This window comes from Tiliqua scincoides, chromosome 3, assembly GCF_035046505.1.
Source record: "Tiliqua scincoides isolate rTilSci1 chromosome 3, rTilSci1.hap2, whole genome shotgun sequence".
NCBI lineage: Eukaryota > Metazoa > Chordata > Lepidosauria > Squamata > Scincidae > Tiliqua > Tiliqua scincoides.
Genome location: NC_089823.1, coordinates 22,019,044 through 22,046,778, shown reverse-complemented (window position 1 = coordinate 22,046,778; position 27,735 = coordinate 22,019,044). Strand labels below are relative to the sequence as shown.

General features: G+C 42.2%; 1 protein-coding gene across 1 annotated transcript; it reads left to right on the top strand.

Moving 5' to 3' along the window:
- Window positions 1-426: 426 nt before the first annotated feature.
- CENPJ (centromere protein J) lies at window positions 427-27,602 on the top strand. The gene is made up of 16 exons (XM_066621125.1): window positions 427-459; window positions 3,486-3,993; window positions 6,159-6,282; window positions 8,432-8,543; window positions 8,727-8,832; window positions 9,768-11,361; window positions 15,627-15,756; window positions 17,900-18,065; window positions 19,106-19,348; window positions 22,263-22,362; window positions 24,935-25,035; window positions 25,774-25,878; window positions 26,347-26,487; window positions 26,565-26,649; window positions 26,781-26,901; window positions 27,410-27,602. The coding sequence occupies exons 2-16, from the start codon at window positions 3,571-3,573 to the stop codon at window positions 27,600-27,602; spliced, it is 3,744 nt and encodes a 1,247-aa protein (XP_066477222.1). The 5' UTR covers window positions 427-459; window positions 3,486-3,570.
- Window positions 27,603-27,735: the final 133 nt, after the last annotated feature.

The window sequence follows — 27,735 nt, the reverse complement described above, 5'->3', positions numbered from 1 at the left end:
AGAGAGAGATACATCAGGAACAAGACATGGGTTCACACTGCAGCTTGACTCAGGCTGCAATTCTATCCACACTTTCCTGGGAGTAAGCCCCAATGAATACAATGGGAGTGACTTCTGAGTAGGCTTCCACAGGCCTGTCCCCTCAGCTGAGTCCGTCCCTCTCGGGCTCCAGAGAGACTCAGCCCCGCCCTTTAACTGCCACAGCTTTGCAACGACCAAACCAATATTGACCAAGGGCGCTGACGTCACCGACCTCTTCTTTCACCCAAGTGCTTTCTGGTAATTGTAGTCCAAGATTGGTCACCTTCTGGGAGAGAGGCGCTCCTGGAACTACAAATCCCAGCATGCGTCGCGGCGAGTATTGTTCAGCCTGTGGCGCTGGGATCTTGGAGGATGGCGGCAGGTTTGTAAAGTGACAGGGGCGGCTGTGGATTCCCGAAGAACTTGGAAGCGAAGTGGGTGAGTGGAAGGGGGAGGGGGGATTGGGGATGTTGAGAGGTGGAGGCCTTGCTTGTGCCTTGAACCCCCTGTGGGGAGGTTCAGGGAGGCTGCTTGGGTGGGTGGGGAGGCAGGTGAGGCACAGCCTCCCCACTGGAATCCTTTGAAAAGCACCACCTCCCTCTGAGGTGTGCAAGCCTCACAGCCATGTGCTGGGGAGGCAGGTGAGGCAGAGCCTCCCCACCAGAGTCCTTTGAAACACCACAGCCATGGGAGCTGTGCAAGCTCTCACAGCCATGCACTGGGTAGGCAGGTGAGGCAGAGCCTCCCCACCAGAGTCCTTTGAAAAGTACCGCCACTGTATGCATGGGTTGTGTGTGCTTGCACACCTCACATGGCAACAGCGCTTTTTGAAGGATTCCTATGGGGAGGCTCTGCCTCACCTGTCTCCCCTCCACCACACACCCATTTGTGGGTGGAAACTGATGGGATGCAGTGGTCTGTGGTGTTAACTTTCCTCAGACGCACACCTCATCTTTTGTTCCAACTGTCAACATATAACCTGTGAGTAATATTTTAGGTACATGTAGCAAGAGGAGAAAGAGACATTTTCTCTCACTTTCTCCTCTTCCTAAAGCAGTGGTCTTCAACCTTTTTCATGCATCCACCCAAATTATGAGACTGGCAACCTACTGTCAATCCACCCCCCCCCACCCAGACCCTAACTGTCCACCCCTACCCTGTCACCATCCACTCACCGCACCTGTGATGCCCTCCCAGTGCTGTTAATTGTAACCAAATATTCTTATTAGAGCAGTGTTTCTAAACGTTTGTGCCCCAGTGTACTACTTCACATGATCCATCTATTTGAAGTATGATTGAGGTTAGTAGGCCAGATATGATGTGACAAACACCAGTAAGAGGCTCAGAGTGAATGGGAGGGCTTTTCTGAGCACAAAAAATTTAGTATCCAAGCCTCCTACTGCTGTTTGTTGTGTCATGTTCCTGGTCTTGCTGCCGGGCAGCAGGTGCCCAGGGGTCCTGTGAGTACCACCAGACACCTCCTCAAGTACCACTGGTGGTACCTGTACCACTAGTTGAGAATCACTGTATTAGAGGGAGCAGAAAAAGTTACCAAGAAAACTAATAGTGAAAGCTATTAGCACAATTGCTAAGAACCTGAGCAGGACTGGGACACAATCTCCTGGCACCTGAGCCTCCCCCTTTACTTGGTGGTGCTCTAGCCCAGGGGTGTCCAAAGTTTTTGGCAGGAGGGCCACTTCATCTCTCTGACACTGTGTCGGAAAAAAAAGAATTAATTTACATTTAAAATTTGAATAAATTTACATAAGTTTACATAAATGAATATATTGAAGATGAACTTATATGAATGAATGAAGGTCTTGCAATAGCTGAAGTCCTATAAAAGGCCTTGCACAAAGCAAGGCTGGCCTTTCCTTTGCTGCCGCTACTGCATCACAGATGTGAAACAGCAAGCAGTGGAGGGAGCCCTCATCCCACAGCTCATGTGCGAAGTCAAACAGTCGCCCTTATGCTGAGAGCAGTTGCGTTGGGCCAGTGAGGGCTCCAGCAAGTCTTTGGAGGGCCAGAGGCTCATTGAAGACTGGAGGCTCCCTGAGGGCCGCATTGGGAGTCCTTAAGGGCCGCAAGTGGCCCCAGGGCCGGGGTTTGGGCACCCCTGCTCTAATCTACTGGTTTTTGACCTTTTTCATTTCTGTAAGTTACCACAATCCCACAACTGCGGCTTTGCGACCCCATTGGGGTCCTTACCCCAAGGTTGAAGAACACTGTTCTAAAATGGAGTAAGCCTGGCAGGAGCAGGTCTTAGTGCCCTCTGTCAAATTACATGTTGATGGAGATTGAAAGCGAGGCCCTTCTCAGCAGCGGTTCCAGGCTTGGGAACCTCCTTCTGGAAGGAAGGCCACTCTGGTGGTCCTGTGTTTGATAACTTTCATTCTTATGCCATAGGATCTGTTTGATTTCTAGAAAATTTTAAGGGTTGGTACAAATGTAATGGGTGTGATCTCTTCCTACTGGAAGCTGATATGTATTTCTTCTTAGGCAGAAAATTATTATTAATATTATTGTTAAGAATATTTATATACCTCTTTTCAACAGGATTAGTTCACAAAGTGGTTTACATAGTAAAATAAATCAGGAAATCCAGTTAACCTTAAATGCTATTACCATTAGTGTTGGTACACCTTTAGCACTAACTAATTTTGGTACAATGGTTAAAGGACTGGCAGCCCAATCCTGAGCTCCCATGGCACGCAGCTTTGGCAGCACTGAAAACTGCTGCCGCCGGATCCTGTGTGCCACGGGCTACCACAGGTGGCATCTCGGGAGAAGGGGACTTTTGTGCCCTTCTCCCGGGTAAGGGAAGTAGCCCCGCAAAGGTCGGCGGTAGGGTAAAGGCGTTCGTGTAGGGCGCCAAGCCCCATATGAATGCACAGGTTCCAGTGGAGCAGAACTCAACCGGACCTGCCTCCCTCCCTCCCCCCCGGCACGCCTCCCGCCTGCCCTCTCCCCACCTCCTGCCTCTCTGTCTTACCTTCTCCCGGCCCTCTCTCTGCCCTCTGCCTGTCTCCCCCCTACCCAGAATGCCTCCTTCCTGCCCGGGCTTACTGTGCCACAGCTCGGCGGTTCGTGCGACTGCTGAGCGGTGGTGGTCGGGCACCCGCCTGGCACTAACCCAGCTCAGGCCAGTGCTGGGCTAGCAAGGGCACTCGCCCGGCAGTAAGACTCACAAATGTGCCTTACGGCATGTTTGTGACCGTGTGTGCCGGCGCGCCTAGCTCAGGATTGGGCTCTAGGTCAGTTGTAGCAGCATCAACTTTATTATTATTAACAGTATTTATATACCACTTTTCAACAAAAACATTTCACAAAACGGTTGTGAACTTTAAGAGAGTTGAAGTGTCTTTTAAGTGTACAAAGAATGGTGAATGATGTGTACAGTGTACCCTTCAGCTAGATTTAAGAGAGAACTCTTTCTTTTAATGTAATACCTTTTTATTCTGCAGGTTCTGAAAGTCACACACCAGATTATTGGAGCATTGCCAACAGTACAGTTTACCTAAGAGATTAGATTGCGGTCAGATTTTGCAGATGGCCACCTCTGCAGATCTGAATTGGGAAGAAAACTTGATAGCACGGTGGATGTCTGATGTTTCCCGTGCTGGAGTTATACTAAATTCTGCTTTCCCTAGTTTGAAAACTACTAGACCAATTAATACTGACAATGCCTCAAAAAGGCTTGCAGTCAATGTACTGAACAGTTCAAACAATACATCTCTGAGTGAAGACTCTCTATACAGAGAACAAGCTTTAGAATCTTGCAGTCCTTGTGAGGAAAAGTTGGACACTGCTAAAACACTTTTTCCAATTTCACTGGCTAAGACGGAGCAAATGCTCATGGTTGAAGATGCCCCAGCCTGCTGGGAAGCCCCACAAACTGATTTTAAACATGATCAGTTGGGTGGTCTGGATGAAGAATATTATGGTGATCAACTTCTACACAAGCTTGAGCAGGTAAATACTTCACCAGTATTATTATTTCTTCTAAGGGAGAAACCCTGGAGGTTGGCATAATCTGTGGCTCAACAAACAGAATGCTGGCCACCAACTATATATAGTGGCAAACCAGGGGTTTGAGAAATGATGATGTTTGACCTTAGTTGTAAAAATTGGGTGTTTTTTTATTGTGTTTGAACTTTTGTCATGTTATGTAACTAGTGAGCTTCGCTTGGTTTGGTGGGTCAGAAGTTGTGCAGTCCTGTTAATGGGACTCAGACTACATTAACTGTTGTAAAGATTCTCTTGCCTTCAAAACACCAGAACAAACTGCATACACGTAATCTCATGACAAGGAAAGATGAGTATAATTCACAGTGCTCACTGTATGTGTTGTGTTCATAAATTGGTATGTGTTGATCTGCTGTGACAAATGGGGGTATTGCCAAAGTATACTTGCAGTTGTAGCAGGTTGAAACACTGCATTATGAAGCTTCTGTTATCTGTATAGACATTATTGAATATCAAATTATGGATTTTGTTATGACAAACTCTTATCTGATTTTTCAGATATACCCACTCTTCTGCTATTTTTAAATTGTTTTATTCAAATAATTACCCCAATTTGTCAGAAGGTGGCTGCATATGGAAGCTGTTCTTGCACACACAATTCTTGTGCTGCATTGGGAAAACTGAGCCTGGACATGTATCTGTACTTCTATATGTGGGGCATCCTGTTTAGAGCTCATTCATACTACATTGTGTCTTGTTTGGGTGCACATATGCTTTACAAGGAAGATGGGAATGTGCATAATGACCAGTATCTCAAGTTGTGTGTCACTATGTTTAGACTGAAAGACTCTTTTCAGTCATTTTGCTTTATTAGTAGTTTTGAGAAAGTATGTCAAAATGAAACGAATGCCAATGCAATTTTTATGTTCTTCAAAGTTTTCTTGAAGACTCATCCAGTGGAACTACGGTAGCTGCAGCTGAGCTACCAAATTATCATGCTAGCTTAGCATTCTATGAGTTCATACTTTGCTCTCTGTCAAGCAACTTGGAACACAATTGTATATGTTTACCCAAAAGTAAGCCCCACTATGTTCAGTGGAGCTTACTCCTAGGTAAGTGAGTATAGGATTAATAATAATAATAATAATAATAATAATAATAATAATAATAATAATAAAACTTTATTTTTATCCCGCCCTTCTCCCAAAAAGGGACCCAGGGCGGCTAACAACATATAAAACAAATTAAAACATAATTTCACAGATAAAAACATATTAAAAAACACATTAGCAGAACCCATAAAAACAGTAGTCAGAAGAGTCAGAATAAAAGAGCATAAAACAGCAGTTCTTAGAGGAATCGGGCCTGTAAAAAAGCAACTAAAAGATATATAAAAGATGTTAAAAAGGCCAGAACGTCAGAAGGCTTGGTTAAACAACAAGGTCTTCAGGCCTCGCCGAAAGGACTCCAAGAGAGGGAGCCATTCTCAAGTCAAGGGGAAGGGAGTTCCACAACGTTGGTGCCACTACTGAGAAGGCCCTATTTCTTGCCGCCGCCCCACGTACCTCCTTAGGCGGCGGCACTTGTAAAAAGGCCTTCTCTGATGACCTGAGAGGACGAGCCGGATTGTACGGGAGTAGGCGATCTCTAAGATAACCCGGCCCAGAGCAGTATAGGGCTTTAAAGGTCAAAACCAGCACCTTGAATTGGGCCCGGAAACGAATGGGCAGCCAATGTAGCCCCCGGAGAAGCTGACAGGATTGCAGCCTTGGTTCTACTTGAGACTAGCAAAGTCCTAAGCTTTCAGTGCAATGCTAAGCATGTTTACTCGGAAGTAAATTCAACTGTATTCAGTGATGATTAGTCTCAAGTAAGTGTGTTTAGGATTGCAGCCTTTGTTGCTGTGTTTAGACTTGAAATTAAATATGCAAGTGGAATGAACATTGGTTATCATTCTGCAAATTTGCTTGCTAACTAGACCAGTGTCTTGTCACTGATGTTTTGCCTAATCTGAGCCATACTGTACTCTAATATTGCTGTTGCACAGTTCAGCTGTGAAACTAAGTGTGTTCTGTAATTTTCTGTAAAACTGTTTGCTACAAATGGTGTGCTATGCTCATTGCTCAGATGTATAAATTCTAAAAGTATATTTGGATTTTATGCATACAAAGCTCAAAGGATTACAACAGCACAAGCAAGAACAACGGAAAAGGCAACAAGTGGAGGAAATTCAAAGGTTAGTGGAACAGCAACAGAAAATACTGTCCAAGGCTTCTGATCAGCAAGGGCATACTGGTGAGTGGAGATAAAGATTAAAAGCTTTTTTTTAAAAAATCATTGTAGTAAAAATAGAAAATGATGTTATTAAATACTTTATGTTTGTTGAGAGGACTAAAATCCATGTAGATCAAGTATTTTCAAAAATATTTGCATTAAATGCAGATTCTATAGGCAAGAGTTGCTTCCCAAGATGCGATTGTTCTTGCAAGTTACTCCTAGGACTTTAAAACACAAATGTATTTTGATGTTGCTTACATGTAATTAGCTCTGACAATGCATTGTGGGTTGCCGGGGACTTGACAATTCCCCTGCTTTTTGCAGAACCAGGCATGCAGAAATGGAGGCTTATGAAATCCCTCATAAGCCATTGTTTAAGGCACTGAGCTGTGTTCAGTGGGTCACAACTTGTGCAGGCCTAAAAAATTGTGAGCATGGTCCTGAGCTTGACTACCAGGAAACAGCGTGGCATACTTATTTTGAGAAGCTTATAGTGCCATGAGTGAAGTAAATAGTTGTGATCTATACTGTAGTGGTAAATGTTGAAGTACAGGAGCTTGTCATGACACCCTGATAGTTGTACCGTACTAAGGCCCGGACCAAACATGCAGCTATTCTGTGGGAAAATACATCCTTGAGTCATTCATGTGGGATTTGCAACCATACATAGCATCGTGTGGGATTTGCAACCATACGTAGCATGCAATCCAGGGCTTTCTTCATGGCAAAAGTCACACTAGTCCCTCTGTGCTGCCAAGCATCCTCTGGCAGACTTCTTGTGTCTGCTTATATACCCTGCAGCCTTTGCCAGCTGAAAGGAGTATTTGCCATTCTGAGTACACCAAACCTTCCCTTTTCAGTGACAGCAGGTTTTGCATAGGATTGTTAAAGCAGGCATGTAGGTATACTCACCCAAGCACCTGCTCTTCACACCCTCACTCAGATAAGCAGACAAGAGGTTTCATTTCCAAACATTCTTATGTGTTTATATGGAGAGCAAAGCATGTGTGCCCAGACAGACACACACTCAAGTTCATGGCATGACAAAGAGATCAAGGTGGATGGAAGGAGAAGCCAAACAGAAGCACCAGTTTTACTTTGAGTAGGCATGGATAGGATTGTGTTAGAGGTGCCATTTTCTTGTCTAAAGAGAAAAAAGTGCCACCTACTTCTCTCTTGCTCTGGGAATCTGGTTGGAATCTCCGGGGGGGGGGGGGGATGTGGGAAGCAAATTGAACAACGTGCACAAGCACCCTCCTGTCAGGTAGGTAGGTTAGGCTCAAGGTCACCCAGTAAGCTTCACTGTTGAGTTGAGTTTTGAACCCTGGTTGTCTTGGTCAAGTCCAACATTCTCACTGTTATGCCACACTGGCTCACACTTCTATGAAGATTTCTGAGATAATATAACTACAAGGATCACCTGGATCACCATATGTACTGAATTGGTATATAGGCAGGGCAATAGGATGTAAGGAGGAAAGTGAGCTCTTTAGTATATCTGTTGAATCCCTGGTGGACATGATGGGAGGCAAATGGGACTCTATTGAACCCAGTGGTGATCACAGCACTTTTAAATAGTGTGTTTGAGGCATTTAAAGCACTGGGCATATATTGACTTAGAAATATTCCAACAACCATATGATGTGGGCCAAATTATTTTTTCTGTATGGGTGATACAAGGAAACTAAAGCTAAGAGCATAGTGACTTTCTGTTTTTTCTCTGCTTTTGCAGAGATTTTTTTGAGTGCTCTGCTGGTTTATTGTATTTTCACTGTATAGTGCTCTGAAAGTTTTCACACTGAAGGGAAAAATACCAAACATTTGTAATAAGCAATTTATTTAACAGCACAGTCCTATGTGTGGCTACTCAGAAGTAAGCCTCATTGAGTTGATGGGACTTACTCCTAGGTGTGTATAGGCTACCATGTGAATTCATGACTGAGGTGCAGTTAGAAGCAGGGGCTTCCTAACTTAAATGTAGAGGAATTCTGATTTTTGGTCAACAAGGGATTCTGCAAGGTATGCCAGATTTATAAGAGGAAATGCGTATCCTAGATAAAAACTAAATAGATCCTGACCAGGCAGGCAGCTATGCTGAAAGGTCTTTACTGTTTCTTGGGGCTTCATTCTACCACAGGAAAATGTTAACTTTCTGTTTATTTCACAGATCTGATGGGAAGTTCAGATGGTGACACTGGTTGTGAAGGCACAGAAAATGAAAATGCGTCTGAAAATCTGGCTGAAGAAAAGTGCTTTGAAGCTCTTAATGCAGAAGAAAGGTGAGTCAGTTATTTGCTTGCAGAAGGGTCTCGTGTATAAGCAACTAAGGTAAATTGTAGTGAATGATAAATTAACAAAGTTGAAAGTTCATAGAGAGAATGCAGGAAGAAAGAAGGCATTCAATTTATTTTAATATATTTCACAATAAGGTTTGACAATGAAACTTGAATCTTTTGGTACAGGCCTATTCCTGCTAGTATTCAAGAGAGGAAACAGACATTTGAAGAATTCCTGGAAGAACAGATACGGCTAGAAGAACAGCGGCTGAGTCAGAAAGGAAATCTAAAGGTTAACTATTAGATACATGCCTTCTTAATTTATGAGTTTTTGAGAATTCTGGAGAGGAGGGGGGAGAAGAGAGAGAGGTCCTGCACGCTTGCTGGAAAAGGAATTCTGGGGGGGGGGAGGAGGAGAAATGGATAGCCTGACAGTAGTAATCTGCATGCCAAAGAGTGTTTTACTGGAAGGATCAGAGGGGGAGCTCTCACTTCCCATCTCACTAGCTCACTACATTGTGACTAGCTTTATATTGTCACATTTCACTAGCTCACAATATAGCTCACTATATTGTCCTCTTCAGATCCAGGATGCTTGTGCAGCATTGTTGCACCTCTCTTCACTTCCAACATATAGGTGGTTCCAGATTATTGGACTTGCAGGACTCTCAGGAGCGGCTATAAACTGGCAGCACTGAGAGATTGGGAAGGAGCCTGCTGTGCAATTTCAGGGTTGGGGCAGCCCTTAGTGGTGAATGTGAGTGGTTACTTTTGTCTCTTCCAACAGAGACAGGTCAAGAGGGACATGAAGGAGGCAGAGGCCTGTGCTGGGCCAGGGCAGTGTCAATTTTGCTCAGGTGGCCAGAGCAAAGCAGATTGATTATCAGCCCTGGCCACCTGGACTTTTTTAAAGGTTTTATGTGGTATTTTTAAATTTGCAGTTATGATCTTTATTGTGCTTTCCCTCATAATAACCACAGTTCTAAAAAAAAAATGACATAGTTAAGCAAAATGGGACCTGTTGCTCTGGTGGTAATTTGAAATCTGTTTTGAAGCTGGATTATCAGGAGTGCCACATCATTGGATGCCAGTTTATTGGAGTTTTACTACATAAAGCTTCTTAACAAGTCTGGAATTCCTTAAGCACTTTGGTGGTAAGCAATTCCAAGATCTTCATAAAGCATATGAATATCAGACATTCAATAGCTTAATTTTATTTTACTATAGGATATTGGAAGATCTACCTCCCAGAAACCAGTTACAAAACGACCTTTTTTGAAACGAGGTGAAGGCTTAACTAGATTTACCAATGCCAAATCTAAAGTAGCTAAACAAAAAGAAAGCAAAGTACCTCTTCATCCTAATACTTCAGAAATCAAAAACACAGTTAAAGCAGACAAGCCACAGCTTCATCGAAAAATTGTTGCTAAAAGTAAAGAACAATCGTCTGACAACTTTGTGTCTAAAAGTGGTAATCAACTTGCTAAATCAAAGAAAGGTTTTGCTCTTCCTGCTCGGAAAACAGCAGTGCTTAGGAATTGTACTGGAAAAAGTATCCTTCCATCTACAAGATCAAACCCCAATGAAAATAAACTTGGACAACTGAAAGATTCAATAAGGCCAGAAACAAATGGTGAAAGAGACGAAAATAAAGAAAGCATATTGGAGCTTGCAAGATTGAATGAAACTGACAGGAAGTTACTGGGAGAAAAACATAAGCAACCAGGACAGTTGACTAAGGCTGTTTCTCATTCCAAGTGCCTTACAAATTGTTTTGAAAAAGATCCTGAACTCTCTTTTGAGCTTTCTTTCCAGAAGAAGTTGGAAAACTGGGATACTGATATACAACAAGAACAAATTGAACTGGATGAATTTTTGTTTCTAGAGCAGGCTGCTGATGAAATATCTTTTGCTAGCAATTCTTCAGTTATAATAAAGATATTGGATCAAGGCCACCAGATTTCAAAAGGTCATAGGATGTCTTCTACTCCAATTAAATCAGGGCAGCAGCAGATGAACGGGTTAGATGTTACAGCTATGAATAATAGGAATGGGGAAATGTTCTTTTCCCCACAAACCAACAATGAGGGGGGCAGGCAAACAAATTCCCAGGCACCTGCAACACTGAAGGATCATCAACATAACAGTGAAATGTGTCAGGCTTTTTCTAATGTTGAATTTCAAGGTTTTAAAAATACTGAATGGGAAGAATCTGAATCTGATGGAAGCAGTGATATGACTAGTGAGTCTGAGGAAGAATTTGAGATTACCATAAAACCTGCAAGTGAGGAAGCTAAAATGCTTCCTTTGAGTAATGGTGGTGACAGTTCTAAATTATCGGAGGGCAGAGGATTAGTGAAACCTGTAATTGTCGAAAATAGACTTGATTTATTGGAAAAAGATTTGATTGGTGACCACTCTAATGAGGTAATTACAAATGAAGCTGTGGAGACCCAGAGCATGTTCTGTGCAAATAGGAATACAGTTGAGTTTGACGATGAAAGATCATGGTCTGACTTTGAAAAGAATGGGAGTAATAGTATCCAAGAACCCAAAAGTGACATGATCAGCAAAGTGCCTCTCTCCACTGACTGTTCTGCTAGGAGTGAGGCATTTCTCCCAGATAAAGTAATAAAAAGGAAGATTGCCGTAGTGAAAAAAGGGGACATTATGCCCAAGCAAAGTGTAACAGAGAGTGAGATGACTCCTCCTCCCACAACTGAACTGATGCTGAAGCTTTTTCCTTCTCTGAAGCCCAAGAAGGTAGACATGCAACCAAGGCATGATGCAAAACCCATCATGGGCCAGGAAGAACCAGGAGGTAAGGAAAACAGAGAATGCATTGAGCATAACTGGGTTGCAGCCGCACTCTCTCTTGTGCATGTGCTTTCGCCTGCTCATGCAGGGGTGTGTGTGCAATTTTTGGCCGTTTCCCTCTTCAGCTCCCCCCATCTACCATACCATCTTATTCCTGAGGTCTCCATCTCTTACTAGTATATTTTTTGGTATGTAGGGGGCTGGAGGTGGAAGGAGGAATTACTGAAAATCCTCTTCTTTCCCCTTTGACATGCATGGGAGACAATGTTCATGCAAGAAAATGTTTGGCGTCTTTTCTATCCTGCCCATCATCAACACTGTCTTGCCATATGCTGAATGGATGCTATTATTATTATTTACTTAACTAGCAGATTTTTATCCCATCTATAGTACAAAGTAGCTTATGCTTTAAAAAGGAGATCTGAAAATTAAGAGAAAATTAAAGAATGATATCATATATAATATGGTATAATTAATATATATTATCTGTTATGGTTAACTGCCAGACACAGGAATAAATATTTTTCTAGGAGGGCCAATCCTATCAGGCGGCATGCTTCTCAAACTAACCTTGTGTATGTGCTCAACTACATAGAAATGTCACAATTCGGGCCTAAAAGTGACTTTTGTAAACCGTTAGATAAGAGGGAGCACCATCAGTTTACATAGTATTTTCTACTGAATGACATTACCAGACCTGAGGAGCTTATGATCTAAATTTCATTGGGGAAGGGGAAAAACTGATGGAAGCAAGGCTAATGGAAAGAACAGAAATAGTTACAACCCAATCCTATGCATGTCTACTCAGAAGTAAGTCCCATTAGAGTCAATGGGGTTTACTCCCAGGAAAGTGTGGATAGGATTGGGCTGTCAGTTGTCACCTCATCTTTAGATTCAAAACAGGATGTTTTAGTAGTATACTTTGTCAGAGCCACACATGGATTTGTATTCACCAGGAGTTGTGGGAAGGATCAAGTGAGCCAGGTCGCAGAGATCACTGGTTGAAGTCTGCCTTGGGGTGGAGGTTGATGTTGTCTGTGGTTTCACCCGCCAGAGAAGCGGTTGGCCCTCTGGATGGTGAGGGAGGGAAAGGGGAGATAAAAGGAGACTTAGAGATGGCAGAGAAATTAAATGAGTTCTTTGCATCTGTCTTCACGGCAGAAGACCTCGGGCAGATACCGCTGCCCGAACGGCCCCTCCTAACCGAGGAGTTAAGTCAGATAGAGGTTAAAAGAGAAGATGTTTCAGACCTCATTGATAAATTAAAGATCAATAAGTCACCAGGCCCTGATGGCATACACCCAAGGGTTATTAAGGAATTGAAGAATGAAGTTGCAGATCTCTTGACTAAGGTATGCAACTTGTCCCTCAAAACGGCCACGGTGCCAGAAGATTGGAGGATAGCAAATGTCACGCCTATTTTTAAAAAGGGAAAGAGGGGGGACCCGGGAAACTATAGGCCGGTAAGCCTAACATCCATACCGGGTAAGATGGTGGAATGCCTCATCAAAGATAGGATCTCAAAACACATAGACGAACAGGCCTTGCTGAGGGAGAGTCAGCATGGCTTCTGTAAGGGTAAGTCTTCCCTCACGAACCTTATAGAATTCTTTGAAAAGGTCAACAGGCATGTGGATGCGGGAGAACCTGTGGACATTATATATCTGGACTTTCAGAAGGCGTTTGACACGGTCCCTCACCAAAGGCTACTGAAAAAACTCCACAGTCAGGGAATTAGAGGACAGGTCCTCTCGTGGATTGAGAACTGGTTGGAGGCCAGGAAGCAGAGAGTGGGTGTCAATGGGCAATTTTCACAATGGAGAGAGGTGAAAAGCGGTGTGCCCCAAGGATCTGTCCTGGGACCGGTGCTTTTCAACCTCTTCATAAATGACCTGGAGACAGGGTTGAGCAGTGAAGTGGCTAAGTTTGCAGACGACACCAAACTTTTCTGAGTGGTAAAGACCAGAAGTGATTGTGAGGAGCTCCAGAAGGATCTCTCCAGACTGGCAGAATGGGCAGCAAAATGGCAGATGCACTTCAATGTCAGTAAGTGTAAAGTCATGCACATTGGGGCAAAAAATCAAAACTTTAGATATAGGCTGATGGGTTCTGAGCTGTCTGTGACAGATCAGGAGAGAGATCTTGGGGTGGTGGTGGACAGGCCGATGAAAGTGTCGACCCAATGTGCGGCGGCAGTGAAGAAGGCCAATTCTATGCTTGGGACCATTAGGAAGGGTATTGAGAACAAAACGGCTAGTATTATTATGCCGTTGTACAAATCGATGGTAAGGCCACACCTGGAGTATTGTGTCCAGTTCTGGTCGCCGCATCTCAAAAAAGACATAGTGGAAATGGAAAAGGTGCAAAAGAGAGCGACTAAGCTGATTACGGGGCTGGGGCACCTTCCTTATGAGGAAAGGCTACGGCGTTTGGGCCTCTTCAGCCTAGAAAAGAGAGGGGGGACATGATTGAGACATACAAAATTATGCAGGGGATGGACAGAGTGGATAGGGAGATGCTCTTTACACTCTCACATAATACCAGAACCAGGGGACATCCACTAAAATTGAGTGTTGGGTGGGTTAGGACAGACAAAAGAAAATATTTCTTTACTCAGCGTGTGGTCGGTCTGTGGAACTCCTTGCCACAGGATGTGGTGATGGCGTCTAGCCTGGACACCTTTAAAAGGGGATTGGACAAGTTTCTGGAGGAAAAATCCATTATGGGGTACAAGCCATGATGTGTATGCGCAACCTCCTGATTTTAGAAATGGGTTATGTCAGAATGCCAGATGCAAGGGAGGGCACCAGGATGAGGTCTCTTGTTATCTGGTGTGCTCCCTGGGGCATTTGGTGGGCCGCTGTGAGATACAGGAAGCTGGACTAGATGGGCCTATGGTCTGATCCAGTGGGGCTGTTCTTATGTTCTTATGAGTTTGACACCACTGAGTAGACATGAGTGTATTGTACGTATTGTAACAAATATATATTTTAAATGCAGGTTTCTGTCCTTCATACCTGTAGAACCGAGCCTTGCAGAAAACATACCACTGATTCTATGGTTCCCAAACTCTTTCTACTGATGGTTCCCTTGACCCTACTGAGCCATTGGCCATGGCTCCCCATTTCGGCTACAATCCTATACAGTGTATAGAGCGGCAGGTTTTTTGTGAGGATTCCGCAGCTCCCTCGTCTGGTTTCCACAGCTTCCCAGGAAGCCAGAGCTCACAGTTTGGAAACCACTGGGCTTATCCAAAAGCAAGGAAGCAAGTAATTCTCATGATTTCTAGCTATATATTGGAATTATTGAAGAGCTGATTCAGAGTAAGATTCAACTGTTTTAACCCATTTCTGCCTAGCCCACAGTGAACACATTTAATCACTGTTGTGTATATGCAACATTGGGCAGAAATGGCTTAATTGTAACTTGGGGTCAGGGTATCTGAAAGACTGTCTTCTCCCAATGTGAACCTGCCTGCACTATTTGTTTATCATTGGGAGTTCTGCTCTAGGTCCTGTTGCTATCAGAAGTTTGTCTGGTGCAACAGATTGCGTCTTTAAACTGGTGACCTTCCGGCTGTAGGATTCCCTTCCTCAAGAGGCCCAGCTTACTCCTATGCTGCCTCTACTTTTAAACAGACTGAAATAATTTTGTCTTTGCTTTCTCCTGAGTTTTAGTGGAACTACTGTGTTTGTTGCTTTATGCTGTTTTGCTTGGTTTTTTGATGGAAAAATTGTTTGTTTTGGAATATCTTTCAATAGTATTGTTTTGTAAGCTGTCTTGGTGTTCTCTTAGATAAGACTAAAAGATGGCCTAGAAATTGTTTAAGTACTTATATGCTGTGATTCTAGATTCTGAAGAAATTTCAGCTTCTGAAGTGCTAAATTATACAGTTTATTGAAGCTATTTTGCATTTCACAGAGTCCTATTTATTACATTTCTGTGATGGCTATGCTTTGAATATATTTTGCAAGCATTTAATGACTTACTCGCATCAAACCACTCATGGCTGAACATCACTTACTTGAATCTCTTCCTGGTTTTACGGTGTTCTTTGTGCATGTTGGAATGGCAGTAGCCAAATAAAAAGTATATCTGAAGTCAGTGGAGTCATAGCTATAAAATATATCTCAAACATTGTCAATTGGTAGAGTTTTTAACTGGAAATGTGGGGTATAAATTAATAAAATAACTGGTAGAATGTTGCTGCATGTCAGTATGGTACAGATTATTTGTATTTATGTATCAAACACTGCTTCTTCCTGTTAGACAGTGCTCGATCCCAGCTCTTGAGAGAAAAACTTGTTGAGTTAGAACTGGAAATTGAAAGATTCAAGGTAGAAAATGCATCCCTCACAAAACTTCGAGAGGAACGAGAAATTGCTTTGGAAAACCTCAGGTGACTTTCTTTAATGTCTTTCTGTCTGTCTTTTCTATCTTAATGCTGATGTCATTTAGGAGAGTCCTCCCAATTTATAATGTATCCACCATATATGGCAACCCTGCCAAGGACCATATAAACTCTTCGTTTCTATTACTTACTTGAAAGTGCAAAAGTGGGAGTGGGTGGATTGTCTGATGACTGGTAGGTCCACAGTACCTAAGGGGAAGGCTTGCATTTGGAATGGTGGGCCAACAATGACTGTTGGAAGGAAAGGGATTTTAATTAACTGCCGAATAAATACATGTATAAGTTTGTCCCAAGAAATGTATGTGTTGTGATATCAAACATTTTTTTAAATGTTCATACCCAGATGTCTAGGGGCAATGCAAATCTACACTCAAGTTGCCAGTTGATGCTGGGGAAATGCATCAAAAAAGAGCCCAATCTATTCAACTTTCCAGCGCCAATGTGGCAGCGGTACAGCCTCCAGGTAAAGGAACAAACATTCCTTACCTTGAGGAGGCCTCTGTGACTGCTCTCTCATTGCAAGATGCAGTGCACACTCCGCTGACATGGCTGCATCAATGCTGGAAATTTGGATAGGATTGGGCCCTAAGGGTGCAATCCTACATGTGCTTATCAGGGAGTAAGTCCCACTGAACTCGATAACATTGATAGGGTTGCACTGTAATTTAATCCAATGGTTCTCAAACTCTCTGAGGAGAGTTTGAGAACTGGTGTTTGTGGGGGACGGGGCAGCAACAGGATCACCATGATCATGCAGCTACTGGGTAGGAAAGGGTTCTTTTTACTTACCTGGGAGTTGCTATGCTCTCTGGAGGGTCAGGGGAGCCTGTGAGCCCTCCCAGCACCTCCAAAGTACTGTTTAAAGAGCAGTAAAAAAAAAACACTGGGGGAAAAAAAACACTTCTGGTTCCGTGACAAAGCCAGAAGTGGTTTTTTTTCTTTTCTTTTTACAGTACTTTGGAGCTGCAAGAGGGGATTGCAGACTCACCTGACCCTCCAGAGAGCCATAGTGATCCCCAGTTTAAGTTTAAAAAAAACAAAACTCCTTTCCTACTTGGCAGCAGCACAATCATGGTGATTACTTTGCTGCTGGTTTCTTGGCCATTTCTCTTAAGGAGAAATGACCTTCTGGTTCCCTGGTGGGTCATGAACCACTAGTTTGAGAACTTCTGATTTAATCATAGCTTCTAAACAACAAAGAGATTCTATTGGTGATGCATTTGTAATGTCCGGGTAATCATACCTGAAAATGGATCCAGTGTATGTGTTTGCCTTCCGGCTGCAATTCCTGAAGTCAGTCTTTGCTGCTATGGACATAACATATATTTTGGTGTTCATCTGACTTTATTAGCCATAATTATAACAACCCGATTCATACTGATATTTCAAAATATCTAGCATGCTGCATGTGGATTGTTTCACATAGTGTTCCCCAAATCCTCCCTTTTGTCTACTGACTCAGGACACAATCCTATGCAACTTTCCAGTGTCAGCGCAGCTGCAATGGAGCCTTGAGAAAAGGGAACAAATGTTCCCTTACTTAAAGGAGGCCTCCACGACTGCTCCCCTACTGCAGAATGAAGCATGTGCCTTGTTGGCACTGCTGCACCAGCATTAGAAAATTGGATAGGATTTGGCTCTTATTCTCATATGTAAAAATTTAAACCACAGGGAGATGGGAAACAAAGGTATTAATTTCAAAGTTGTCCTGTGAATACAGTATTTCATTCCTAGGAGACTTTCTGGAGTGGTTAACCTTTCACTGTTAAGGATTAGAATGAGCAAATACTGCAACTTACATCTAATAGGGAAAATTTCTGAAGATATTCCTGGCCTACTTGTGATTTATTGTAATTTTACAGAGACTTTATTATATAGCAATTCAAAGGATGCCCCATGACCCTTTGAAGAAAAGCAGAAGCTTCACAGCAACAGCATCTAGCAGATTGATTTTTTTTTTTTTTACAAACAGTAGGTTTTCTTTTGAAAATGGTGGGTGGATGGCTGACAGTAGTAGCCTTGAATTAAGAGCAAAATATGTCTGATTTGTGGGGGTGGGAGGGTGGGTGGGAACTGAACTTCTTGAACTGAAAGCTGTCCTGAGGTAGGATAATGTTATGTCAAATTTTAGGAAAGAAATTGCTGACTTTGAACAGCAGAAAACAAAAGAACTGACTCGAATAGAAGAATTTAAAAAGGAAGAAACAAGAAAACTGCAAAAAGAACGTAAAGTTTTTGAGAAGTATACACTGGCAGCTAGAGCTATTCCTGATAAAAGGGAACGCGATGAGATTCAGGTATGATAACCAAAGATGTCTCTGTGGTTACCTTTATTGAGAAATCATCACAAGAACAACCCTTCCCCTCCCAAAATACATTTAGTGCAGCAGTGGTTCTCTTTTAAAATGACCCTTTATCGGAACCTACCTACCTTTACAAGACTTTAAAAAGGTGATCTAGAAAGAAATATTTTTATTGATGTAAAATAATAGTTTATCTGCAAAAGACTTGATCTCATAATGAGGCAGTCCTAATGAATAGCCTCAAGGCTTCAGTTATGTGACCCAGCCTTCACCTGTCACTGATGGACTTGGGGGGGGGGGGGAAACACATCAGAAAAGATGCTCAAGTATTTATCTTCCTATATATACACAAGCTTGCATACTGCAGGAGCTCAGCTCTTTGCAGGGCAGTTAGCAGCTATCTAATTTTTGAATAACCTCAGGACTTGAGGCAATCATAGTTATCTGATCTTTCTATCACCTGAGTTTTCATTGGAGGCTCTGTGGGACCCACCAGAAATCAGGTCTCAACCACAGTTTGAGAAACACTGATCTAGTGCATCTAAGGCAGAGAATAGATTTGTTCTTCTCTAAACCCAAAATGGTTAAATATTCACATTGGTAACATGAAGAAAAGGTGTAAATGTTGTTACAGGTCTGCATTCTTCATCTGAAAGTTGGCCTGTCTTTTCGTGATCAGTTCGGCTGTCAGTACCATAGCTTTGTTGTAGAGAGGGACAAGCAGACTTCTGAGTATTTCCCTGCCTTCCCTGAGTCACTGGGCTACAACTAGAGAATGGAAACTGGCTTCCTTGTGCTGCAGTGTCTGACCATGCTTGCTTTCTGTGCTGTGACTTCTTTGCTGTGGAAAGTGGGCATTCTTACAAAGTGCTCGCACTTTGTGGTAAAAAGGTAATACTTGTGTATCAACACAGTACAGAGATGATCTTAATTGGGATGCCAAATTTATTCCTGCTGTGGAAAGACATTTTTATTTTTCTGCAGTTTGTGAGAGTCTATCAGAAAATGACTGATGTATACAATATTTTCTTAAGGCATTGAAACAGCAGTTGGCAACCTTGCAAGAAGACTTAAAGAGAAGAGAAGCAAAATGGTTCACAACTCACGCTCGTCTTAGAGATCAAATAGAGACTTTAACCAAAGAGAACACACAACTGCGGGAAGAAATTAAAATTATGGAGAGATTTCGTTTGGAAGCATGGAAGAGAAAAGAAGCATCTTCAAACAAGAGGAAGATTGATGGTTGTGGTATTTATTCTCAGAGAACAGAGTCTTCAGTAAGTTTTTCTTTTTTCCCTGTGAGTGATTATGACTTGAAAAAAATATTCCAGCTTGTTAAAGTTCACTGAGAACTTGAAATGAAAACATTCTTTAGTTCCACACAGGCAGTCTTAGGTCTGCTGTGGTCAAAATGGGAGGGCTAAGCAAGGAGGGCAGGTCTTTCAGTGCCAAAGTTGACAAGTTACATCCATTGCTAAAGTTATTGTGATTGTATATTACCATACAATTCTCTCTTTCAGCATGTGGTTGGTCTGTGGAACACCTTGCCACAGCATGTGGTGATGGCATCTGGGCTAGATGCCTTAAAAGGGAATTGGACAAGTTTCTGGAGGAAAAATCCATTACGGGTTACAACCCATAATGAGTGTGTGCAACCTCCTGATTTTAGAAATGGGCTATGTCAGAATGCCAGATGCAAGGGAGGGCACCAGGATGCAGGGATTGTGTTCAGAGTTGCTTACCAGTCTCTTCATATATGCCTCATATATCCATAGGAGGAAGAGTCACTTTTCACTAAGAACTGAACTTTGACATTTCAAGCAAAATATTGGGTGTAGATTAACTTATTGGAGAGTTTTTATAAATTAAGTTAGAAGTGGACATGTGTTTTGTCCTTCAAAGCCCTTCCTTGAGCCTACGTATCTTTTGTGAGGTGGAAAATAGCAACAAGGAGTGGGGTCTTTTTCATTGTGGTGCCCTGTCTCTAGCTCAGTGCTGCTTTATGCTGATTGGAAGTGACTCACCAGGGTTTCAGTCAGAGGCTTTCCCAGTCTTACCTGGAAATGCTAGGGACTGAATCTGGGACTTCCTGCATGCAAAACATGTGCTCTGCCATTGAACTATACCGTACCCCAGTGGATACCCCCAAAAGGTCGATAAACATCCACAGTTTGGCACCCTTTAAGGCTTCTGAAGGCTTCTGGAGCCTCTTCTGAACTACACCGTGCCCCTCAGATAGATGTCCCTTGATCTGGCTCAACACAGGTCCGTCCCCTGGACCTATGTTGAGCCAGATTAGACCCAACCTGAAGCCTCCAGAGCTGTGTTCTGGTAACCTCTGGAGTCTTTTCTGACTCCTGTAAAGCCCACACACGGCCTCCGCAGGCCTCAGAAGGTCACTTCCCCAGCCCTCCAAAAGGTTTATAAGGCCTTAAAATGTCCCTTCTGGTTCTGCACAAAAACAGGAAGTGACCTGCTAAGGCCTCCAAGAGGCCTCTGCAGCCTCCAGTGGCCTCAGAAGAGGCTCGAGGTCTTCAGAAGCCATAAAGGGTGCCACACTGCAGATTTTTATCCACTTTTTTGGGTATTAGAGGGGGTCTGGGAACAGATCCACTGCAGATACCAAGGCACCACCTGTATTTGTTTTGTCCCCTCTGGAATCTTTGAGAGGTAAGGGATACATTTTAATAGCAAAGAAACATTCTGTTCTACGCTGCTATAGTTCTGGTCCAGAATCCACAAGCCTGCCAACGTGAGTTGGGTTATGTAAGTGAGACGAGAGTGTATCCTGTTTCTTTTGGGGAAGACTGCCTCATTCCTTCCATTGCTTAATCACAATTTTTCTTCTTGTGATTTCACTTGCATACTTTTAACTAAGTTCCCTATGACGGCCTGAAAGGTTCTCCCACAGTCAGAGATAGTGAAAGGCACAGTCGTAGTGAAAGCCCTCCAGGTCTAGGATCTTTTCTGCAGTGGAAATGTTCTTATAGAACTTCCTGTTAAAAAAAGCTCACATGACCTCTTCAGTCCTGGCATTCAGGAAATTGGCAAAGATTGAGCTCTTTAGAAGGGCTTTCTTGTTCTGGTGTGTTTTGTTTCTTTTGTTGATAATTCTTATTTTGGATGTTGTAATTACTGTTAATTATTAAGTTGCTCCAAGAGTGTGATGGTGTGGGGTAATGGGTGTGGCTGGGTGCCTTGAGTTTGAAATAATGTATAAAGCTGGGCTAGTAGGACACTGCCCGAGTGTGAGATTGGTGTGTGAGAGTGTTGAATATTCGAGTGTTTAATGCTGTTCAGTGGCCTGTTTTAAATTGCAGAATAGATCCATGACCAATACAAGTTCCTCATCCCTGGATAAGGTAGTTCAGGCTCTTCTTCAGAATTTCCTACATCTTTTTTTTTTTTCTCCTTCCCCTGGTGGTGGCTTTCCCCTGGGGGCTGGAGATAAGAATAGGCCCTCAGTTTGGCTGTACCTGTCATAAGAGGCAACTAAACAGCCACTGGGTAGATGGGACTTGTTAGCCTGGGAAGGCAGCTCATCTGAGAGAAGGAAAACTTTGATCCCAAACCTCCACTGCCTTGTGGCTACATTCAATTATGGAAAAGGCTTCAGGAGTCAACCTTGAGGCAAAATCCGGAGCCGGAGTCCCTGAGGCAGCCATGTTCTGGCAACTCCTGCGACACTGCTGGAACCAACTGTATTGGCTTCTGCCTTTCCATTGGACCATTTCAGCGATGTGGAGAGGGGGGAATTGTTGCATGGGAAACAGTCTATCCTCCATATCTACTTTACCCAGGCTTTGCGCACTGGAGAGGACACTCTGTTCCAGAACCACCATTCAGAGTGCGATACCATAGTCTTCCGAGACTGAAGGATGCCAACAACATTCGGTGGTGGTTTATACACCCAAACAAACTAACCCTGCAATAATTCAAGGATGCAGTGCCTCCCTTCGCAGTCCTAGAAGAGTGGTTGTGTGTCTGTGTCTTACATTCTTGATGATAATTAAGAAGTCAAAGGAAGAAATTCTGCATGTTGAATGCAAGCTTTGTTGTCAGCCAGTAGACACCTCTAAAGATCTGATTAGTTGTCAGTGCCCTTTACTTTCAGGGCAAATAGTGCACACTCTTGGATACTACCATAGCACATGTACAAATTCTAAATGGGCTGCTTCTGTAACGTTTCAGCAACTGCCAGCTGTGCTGCAAAAAAGTCAGACACTATATTCAGTTCCTCAAGAAGAGAAGAGCAGCAGGACCAATGGCAAAAGCGACTGTCCAAATGAAGGTATATATACTTTAGGGAAATGGTACCATTTCTAATAACCAACACGTTATTGGATCTTGTTACATCTCCTTTGAATTGCAACTTTTCATGTGGGTGTAAGACTAGTCCTTGCCTATGGTTTCAATCATTGTATTAACATGATAAAGTTGAAAAGATGCTCTTAAGATCTGTTGAAGTCTATCCATGTGTATGTGGCTAATGTAAGTGAATAGCCATTGTATGCAGTGGAGCTTATAGTCTGCATATTCTCGCATTGTAGCAAAATCCTTGATCTGCACCTGTGTATATATGATGTTGGAATCTAATTCTCGTTTATGAATTTTAGTAAAGTAGAGCTGAATATCACAATCCTATCCTCAAGGTTTTAAGAGCTAAGATTTCAGCTTGGAGCTCCTGAGATTCTTGTTCCTTATTAGGAATTTCTCCATGAATGTGCTTGCCAATATAAGCATCACTTCCTGAGATCTTGGGAGCTGAAAAAAACAAGAGACTGTAATTAGTGATATGTGCGTTTACTTTTAACTAAATAGATCTAGAGCCCCTAAACTTGATCAGAAATTGCTGATTAAGTTGCATTATAATGTTACAGATATAAGGAACTACCCATTGGTAGTTAGTCCAATGGACCCTCTAGCTTCCAACAAGGTCAGCTTAAATGAATATATGCTAGAAGCAAAATTTCTGTCCCAATTCAGTCTGCCCTCACTAGACAAATAGGTTCTTTTATCTGGATGGAGCCACTCCAAGGTAGTGTTTAGACAAGCGTTATTTAATATAGATATGAACAAGGAAATTAACTAACTGTAAAGGGCATCAGGCCAAGGTCTTTACTAAAACCAGTTATAGTGGATAAAAAGCAATTTTTATGGATTTGCTTCAAAAGCAAGTGAAGTCCCCAACACCCATAGATTCACTGCACAATCATGCAGCCATTCTTACCAAGCTGGCTAGAGGACTGGTTCTCAAACTTTTCAGAGCCCTAGAGGCTACTACCTGATTTATAAATGCCAAGGAGTGTGGCTATAATGGTGATAGGGCAATAGTGCTCCCCACCAAGTAGCAGTTTGTTTAACACTTAATGCACATAGCCTCTTACACGCATTCAATTGACTTGACCTTTGTTGAAGCTAGAGGGACCATTGGTCTAGCAATGGGTAGTTTCTTCTATCCATAGCATATCTGCCCAGTCAGTTTCACGAATCACAGATGTTTGGGTCATGACCCACTGGTCTGAGAACCACTGGTTTGAGAACCATTGGGCTAGATAGTTATAGTTTCAGCTCTGATGATGACACAACTGAGACAAGGAGAATGAGAGGGAGCTGTTGGGTTTCACAGTGTCCTTTCTTTTAATACCTTGGGGTGATTCCCCCTGAAGGAGTTTGCCTTCTGGGATTGCTCCTCTGTCTCTTTGGATGGAGATTCCATTTCTTGTGGAGGAGGGGGTCCTCTGAACTCTGTCCATGCTACTACCTTGCTACTCCCTTCACATAGCCTTTAGTTGAATGATTGAGACTGTTCTCTCCTGTGTCTTCAGAGGCCCTTTGGTTCAAAAGCCCTGCTTTATCTTCCTTTAGTTGCTGTTTCTCAGCATTTGTTCTTTATTCACCCAGTTGACCAGACTTTCACTCCCTTTAACGATCTAATTAGTCACATTCTAAAGGAAGGGGGGATATGAGAAGACAAATCTTTTGACTCACTAAATACAATATAATAATCATAGCAAAGCATCCTAAATTGCTTGGCATTAAATCAGTGGTTCTCAAACTTTTAGCACCAGGACCCACTTTTTAGAATAAGAATCTGTCAGGACCCACCAGAAGTGATGTCATGACCAGAAGTGACATCATCAAGCAGGAAAATTTTTAACAATCCTAGGCTGCAATCCGACCCGCACTTACTCAGGAGTAAGTCCAATTGACTATCATTGTTAAAAGCATAGACACTGTAGCCTGTTCAAAGTACAGATGTGTAACATTTCCCCAAATGCAGTCAGATACCATGGTAGCATCAAGTCTAATAAATTTAAAAAACATTGAAATGAATGGGGACCCACCTGAAATTGGCTCACAACCCACCTAGTGGGTCCCGACCCCACAGTTTGAGTAATACTTCATTAAATGACATAGTAAAATGGAATCTGGCTATGTCAGTCAAAAAATGGTGGCATTTTGGATCTGACAAACAGTGGTTAAAAAAAAATCAAAACCATAATTTGATACTATGTGAACAGGACTTTGAGGACCTTGGGTTCTCACACTCCTTTCTCCCACTGCATACCATGATTTCCTCCCTCATTTCATAGCTCTAGAAAGTTGTAGTTGTCCTGTTTGAAAGTAACTTATTTCTAGTAACTAATACTGGGGTATGTATATATCTTTTAGTTGTCTGTTTTATACAGTTAACTGTTTCATACAGTTCATACACATAACTGTAATTTGAACCCACAAATACGTAAAGTCAGTTTTTATAATTCAGATACTATGGTACAAAAAGAAAGCAGGATATATGATCTTGGGCCTGTGTTTGTACATTTTATATGTCCTATCTTTTTAATTCTTACTTGAAATAGGAAAACATTTTGCAAGACCTATTTTAGCATCTGCACGTGATGAGAATTACTTGGACAATATGGCAATGACACTTGAAGATTCTTCTAAGAGGTTTATGGCAGTAAGTAAAGTAGGATACTTTTTCCTGGCTTTTGTCTTTTGATAACACACACTCTTAAGATATGTAGTTGATAAGCAAAACTACAGCACTTTCACAATGCTCATTGGCTGGCACAAGGGACCTGTGCCACCCTAAAGGAACCACATTTTTGACACAGAGGTAACATTTGTATTAGTACAAAGCACTGAACTACTCCCTCCTATTTAATAATACTTTTTATTTTCTGTAAATCTTCAGTGAGCAAAAGTCTAGCAGCAAATCAAGTTCTGGGAAATGGGCACACCAGCTGGTGATGCAGGAAAGCATTTCCAAAAGTGTTCTGGGGAATCCTGGAGTTCCTCCATGAAATAATCAGTAACGTGGACAAAGTTTTCTGAAATACAGTTTTCTGATCACTCTCAATCTTTCCTTGTAATGTCTTAACCACATAGGAGTACTGAATATATTCAAGTGCACTTGGGTTGCATAGGACCACACTAAGGCCTGTCCAGTGGTCTGCACAGACTGACAGTACACCTTAAAAATGTTCCAGAACTTTCTGCAATATATTGGTTTTGTAGTAGGCATGTGAAAAGTAGCATTTTTGCAAACTGCAGCAGAGTATATGCTCTTGCCCCAGTTTTATTTGCTTGAATGAGGCTTGTCCGAAAGTTCTCCCTGTATTATAGTGACTTATTATACAAAGGAATATTGTTTTGCTTTATAAGATATGAAGAGGGATTGTTCTTCCTCGTTCAGAATTTGCCTGGTAATGGACCTGCTGAACCATCAACTTCCATGGCCCCTGACGCTATAGACAGTGAAGAAGAAACAGAGAGAGAAATCACTCATCCAGATGGAAGGGTAAGAGCAGGCTTTTCTCTAAATTTATTCCAGAAAGCAATACGCTGGACCAGTGTTGTACAATGGAAATTTGTGCCTTTCCTCACCTTGGGGGAATCACTTGGAACTGCTGATAGCCAGTACTGTACCTATTCCCCTATAAAGTATTGTGCCTCTCTTGTGCTTAGAGGCCTTTATGGACCTGTGCTAAAAGTCTATACTGTATTGCCTCGTCTTCATAATTTTAGAACAAAGAATACAAATCTGTGTGATAAACCTTCTCGGTCTAGATTTGCCTTTGGCTTAACCTATACACACGTGATTAAGGATAGCTTTTCATGTTTCACTAAGCTTTTATGTTGGACTTAGATTATATTGGTGGAAAGTGATTTCCAGCTTTTGTGTTAGATTATGTTGGTGGAAAGTGTTGGGCACCCATTACTGCTATATTAAGAATTCTGCTTCTGCTTGCATTTTTCATTTTTTAAGGTTGAAAAGATCTTAAAAGGTGGTAGCCAGCTTATTATCTTCCCTAATGGCACACGGAAAGAAGTGAGTTGTGATGGGAAAACCACAACTGTAACTTTCTTTAATGGGGACATAAAACAAGTTCTGGAAGATCAGAGAGTGGTATGTATCCTGCATGTGGAATGCACTTTTTATGTGTAGTTGTATATGCTTATGCAAATATGAATTTTTCTCTGTAGATATACTACTATGCAGATGCCAAGACTACCCATACCACCTACCCCAACAGTTTAGAGGTCCTGCATTTCTCAAATGGACAGATAGGTAAACTGAGAGTTCTACCTTGCTTATGTACCTGGCATTTTACAGAGTCATGTTAACACATTTGTAGTATAGAATCAGTTATACAAAAAGGTATATAAATATTCTGACATACCACATGATCGTTGTTGCAGAAAAACATTTTCCAGATGGAAGGAAAGAGGTTGCATTTCCTGATCAAACCATTATGAATGTGTTTCCAGATGGGCGAGAAGAAACTATTCATCCTGATGGCACCATTGTTCGTATTCAACAGTAAGGCTTTGAGTTTGGTTTATATCTGGTTACATCCCCTTCTGAATTTTACTACTTTCTTAATATATCTGAGGAATTAAGACTTGGGTGCTGCCAGATACAGCCCCTTCATGCTAAGCTTTATCTGTGCTGTCCTTCCATTTGATTTTTTTTCCCCAGTCTGCCCAGGTGTTAAAGGCAAAGCTTAGAGATCACATCCTTGGTGAGGGTAGGTCAATTGGGTAAAGCAACTGCACATTTTCTAAGGCCATCAGACTTGGTGGTATTCTCTGTAATACAATATACATACCCATACTCTTAAGAATGGGCAACTATGGGCTATAGACATAAGACCCTATATGCAAACTGTGGTAAACTGTCCTGTAGTATGTACGCTAGTTGGACCAAAATGGTGATGAGTCACCTTCTGCTCTTCCATTTCCAGATTCTTGCACTAAGTAGAATGTAGCTCTAAAGTAAGATGTGCTTTGGAATTCACTGTATTTTAAGGGATTCTCTGTATTTTAAGGGATAGAAGTAAGATTATCGAGTTCAACAATGGTCAGCAAGAACTGCATACGGCCCATTTTAAGAGACGCGAGTATCCTGATGGTAGCATCAAGACTGTATATGCCAATGGACGCCAAGAAACAAAATATGCCTCTGGTCGAATAAGAGTTAAAGATAAAGATGGTAGTGTTATAATAGATACTCTCCCTTAAACTATTTTCATATTTGTCTTAACTGTTATTTATGTCTTTATATCATTCATTAAACACTTCTGATTTATACAAAGTGTCTAAACGTTGCATTTATATATAAAGTAAAAATTACATTGTTTTGTCAAAGATGTCT

Coding starts and splice junctions, on each gene's coding strand:
- CENPJ (XM_066621125.1), top strand. CDS start 3,571: ATGGCCACCTCTGCAGATCTGAATTGGGAAGAAAACTTGATAGCACGG. Junction 19,349..22,262: donor CTCAGAGAACAGAGTCTTCA/GTAAGTTTTTCT, acceptor GTAACGTTTCAG/CAACTGCCAGCTGTGCTGCA. Junction 26,488..26,564: donor TTCTGGAAGATCAGAGAGTG/GTATGTATCCTG, acceptor TTTTCTCTGTAG/ATATACTACTATGCAGATGC.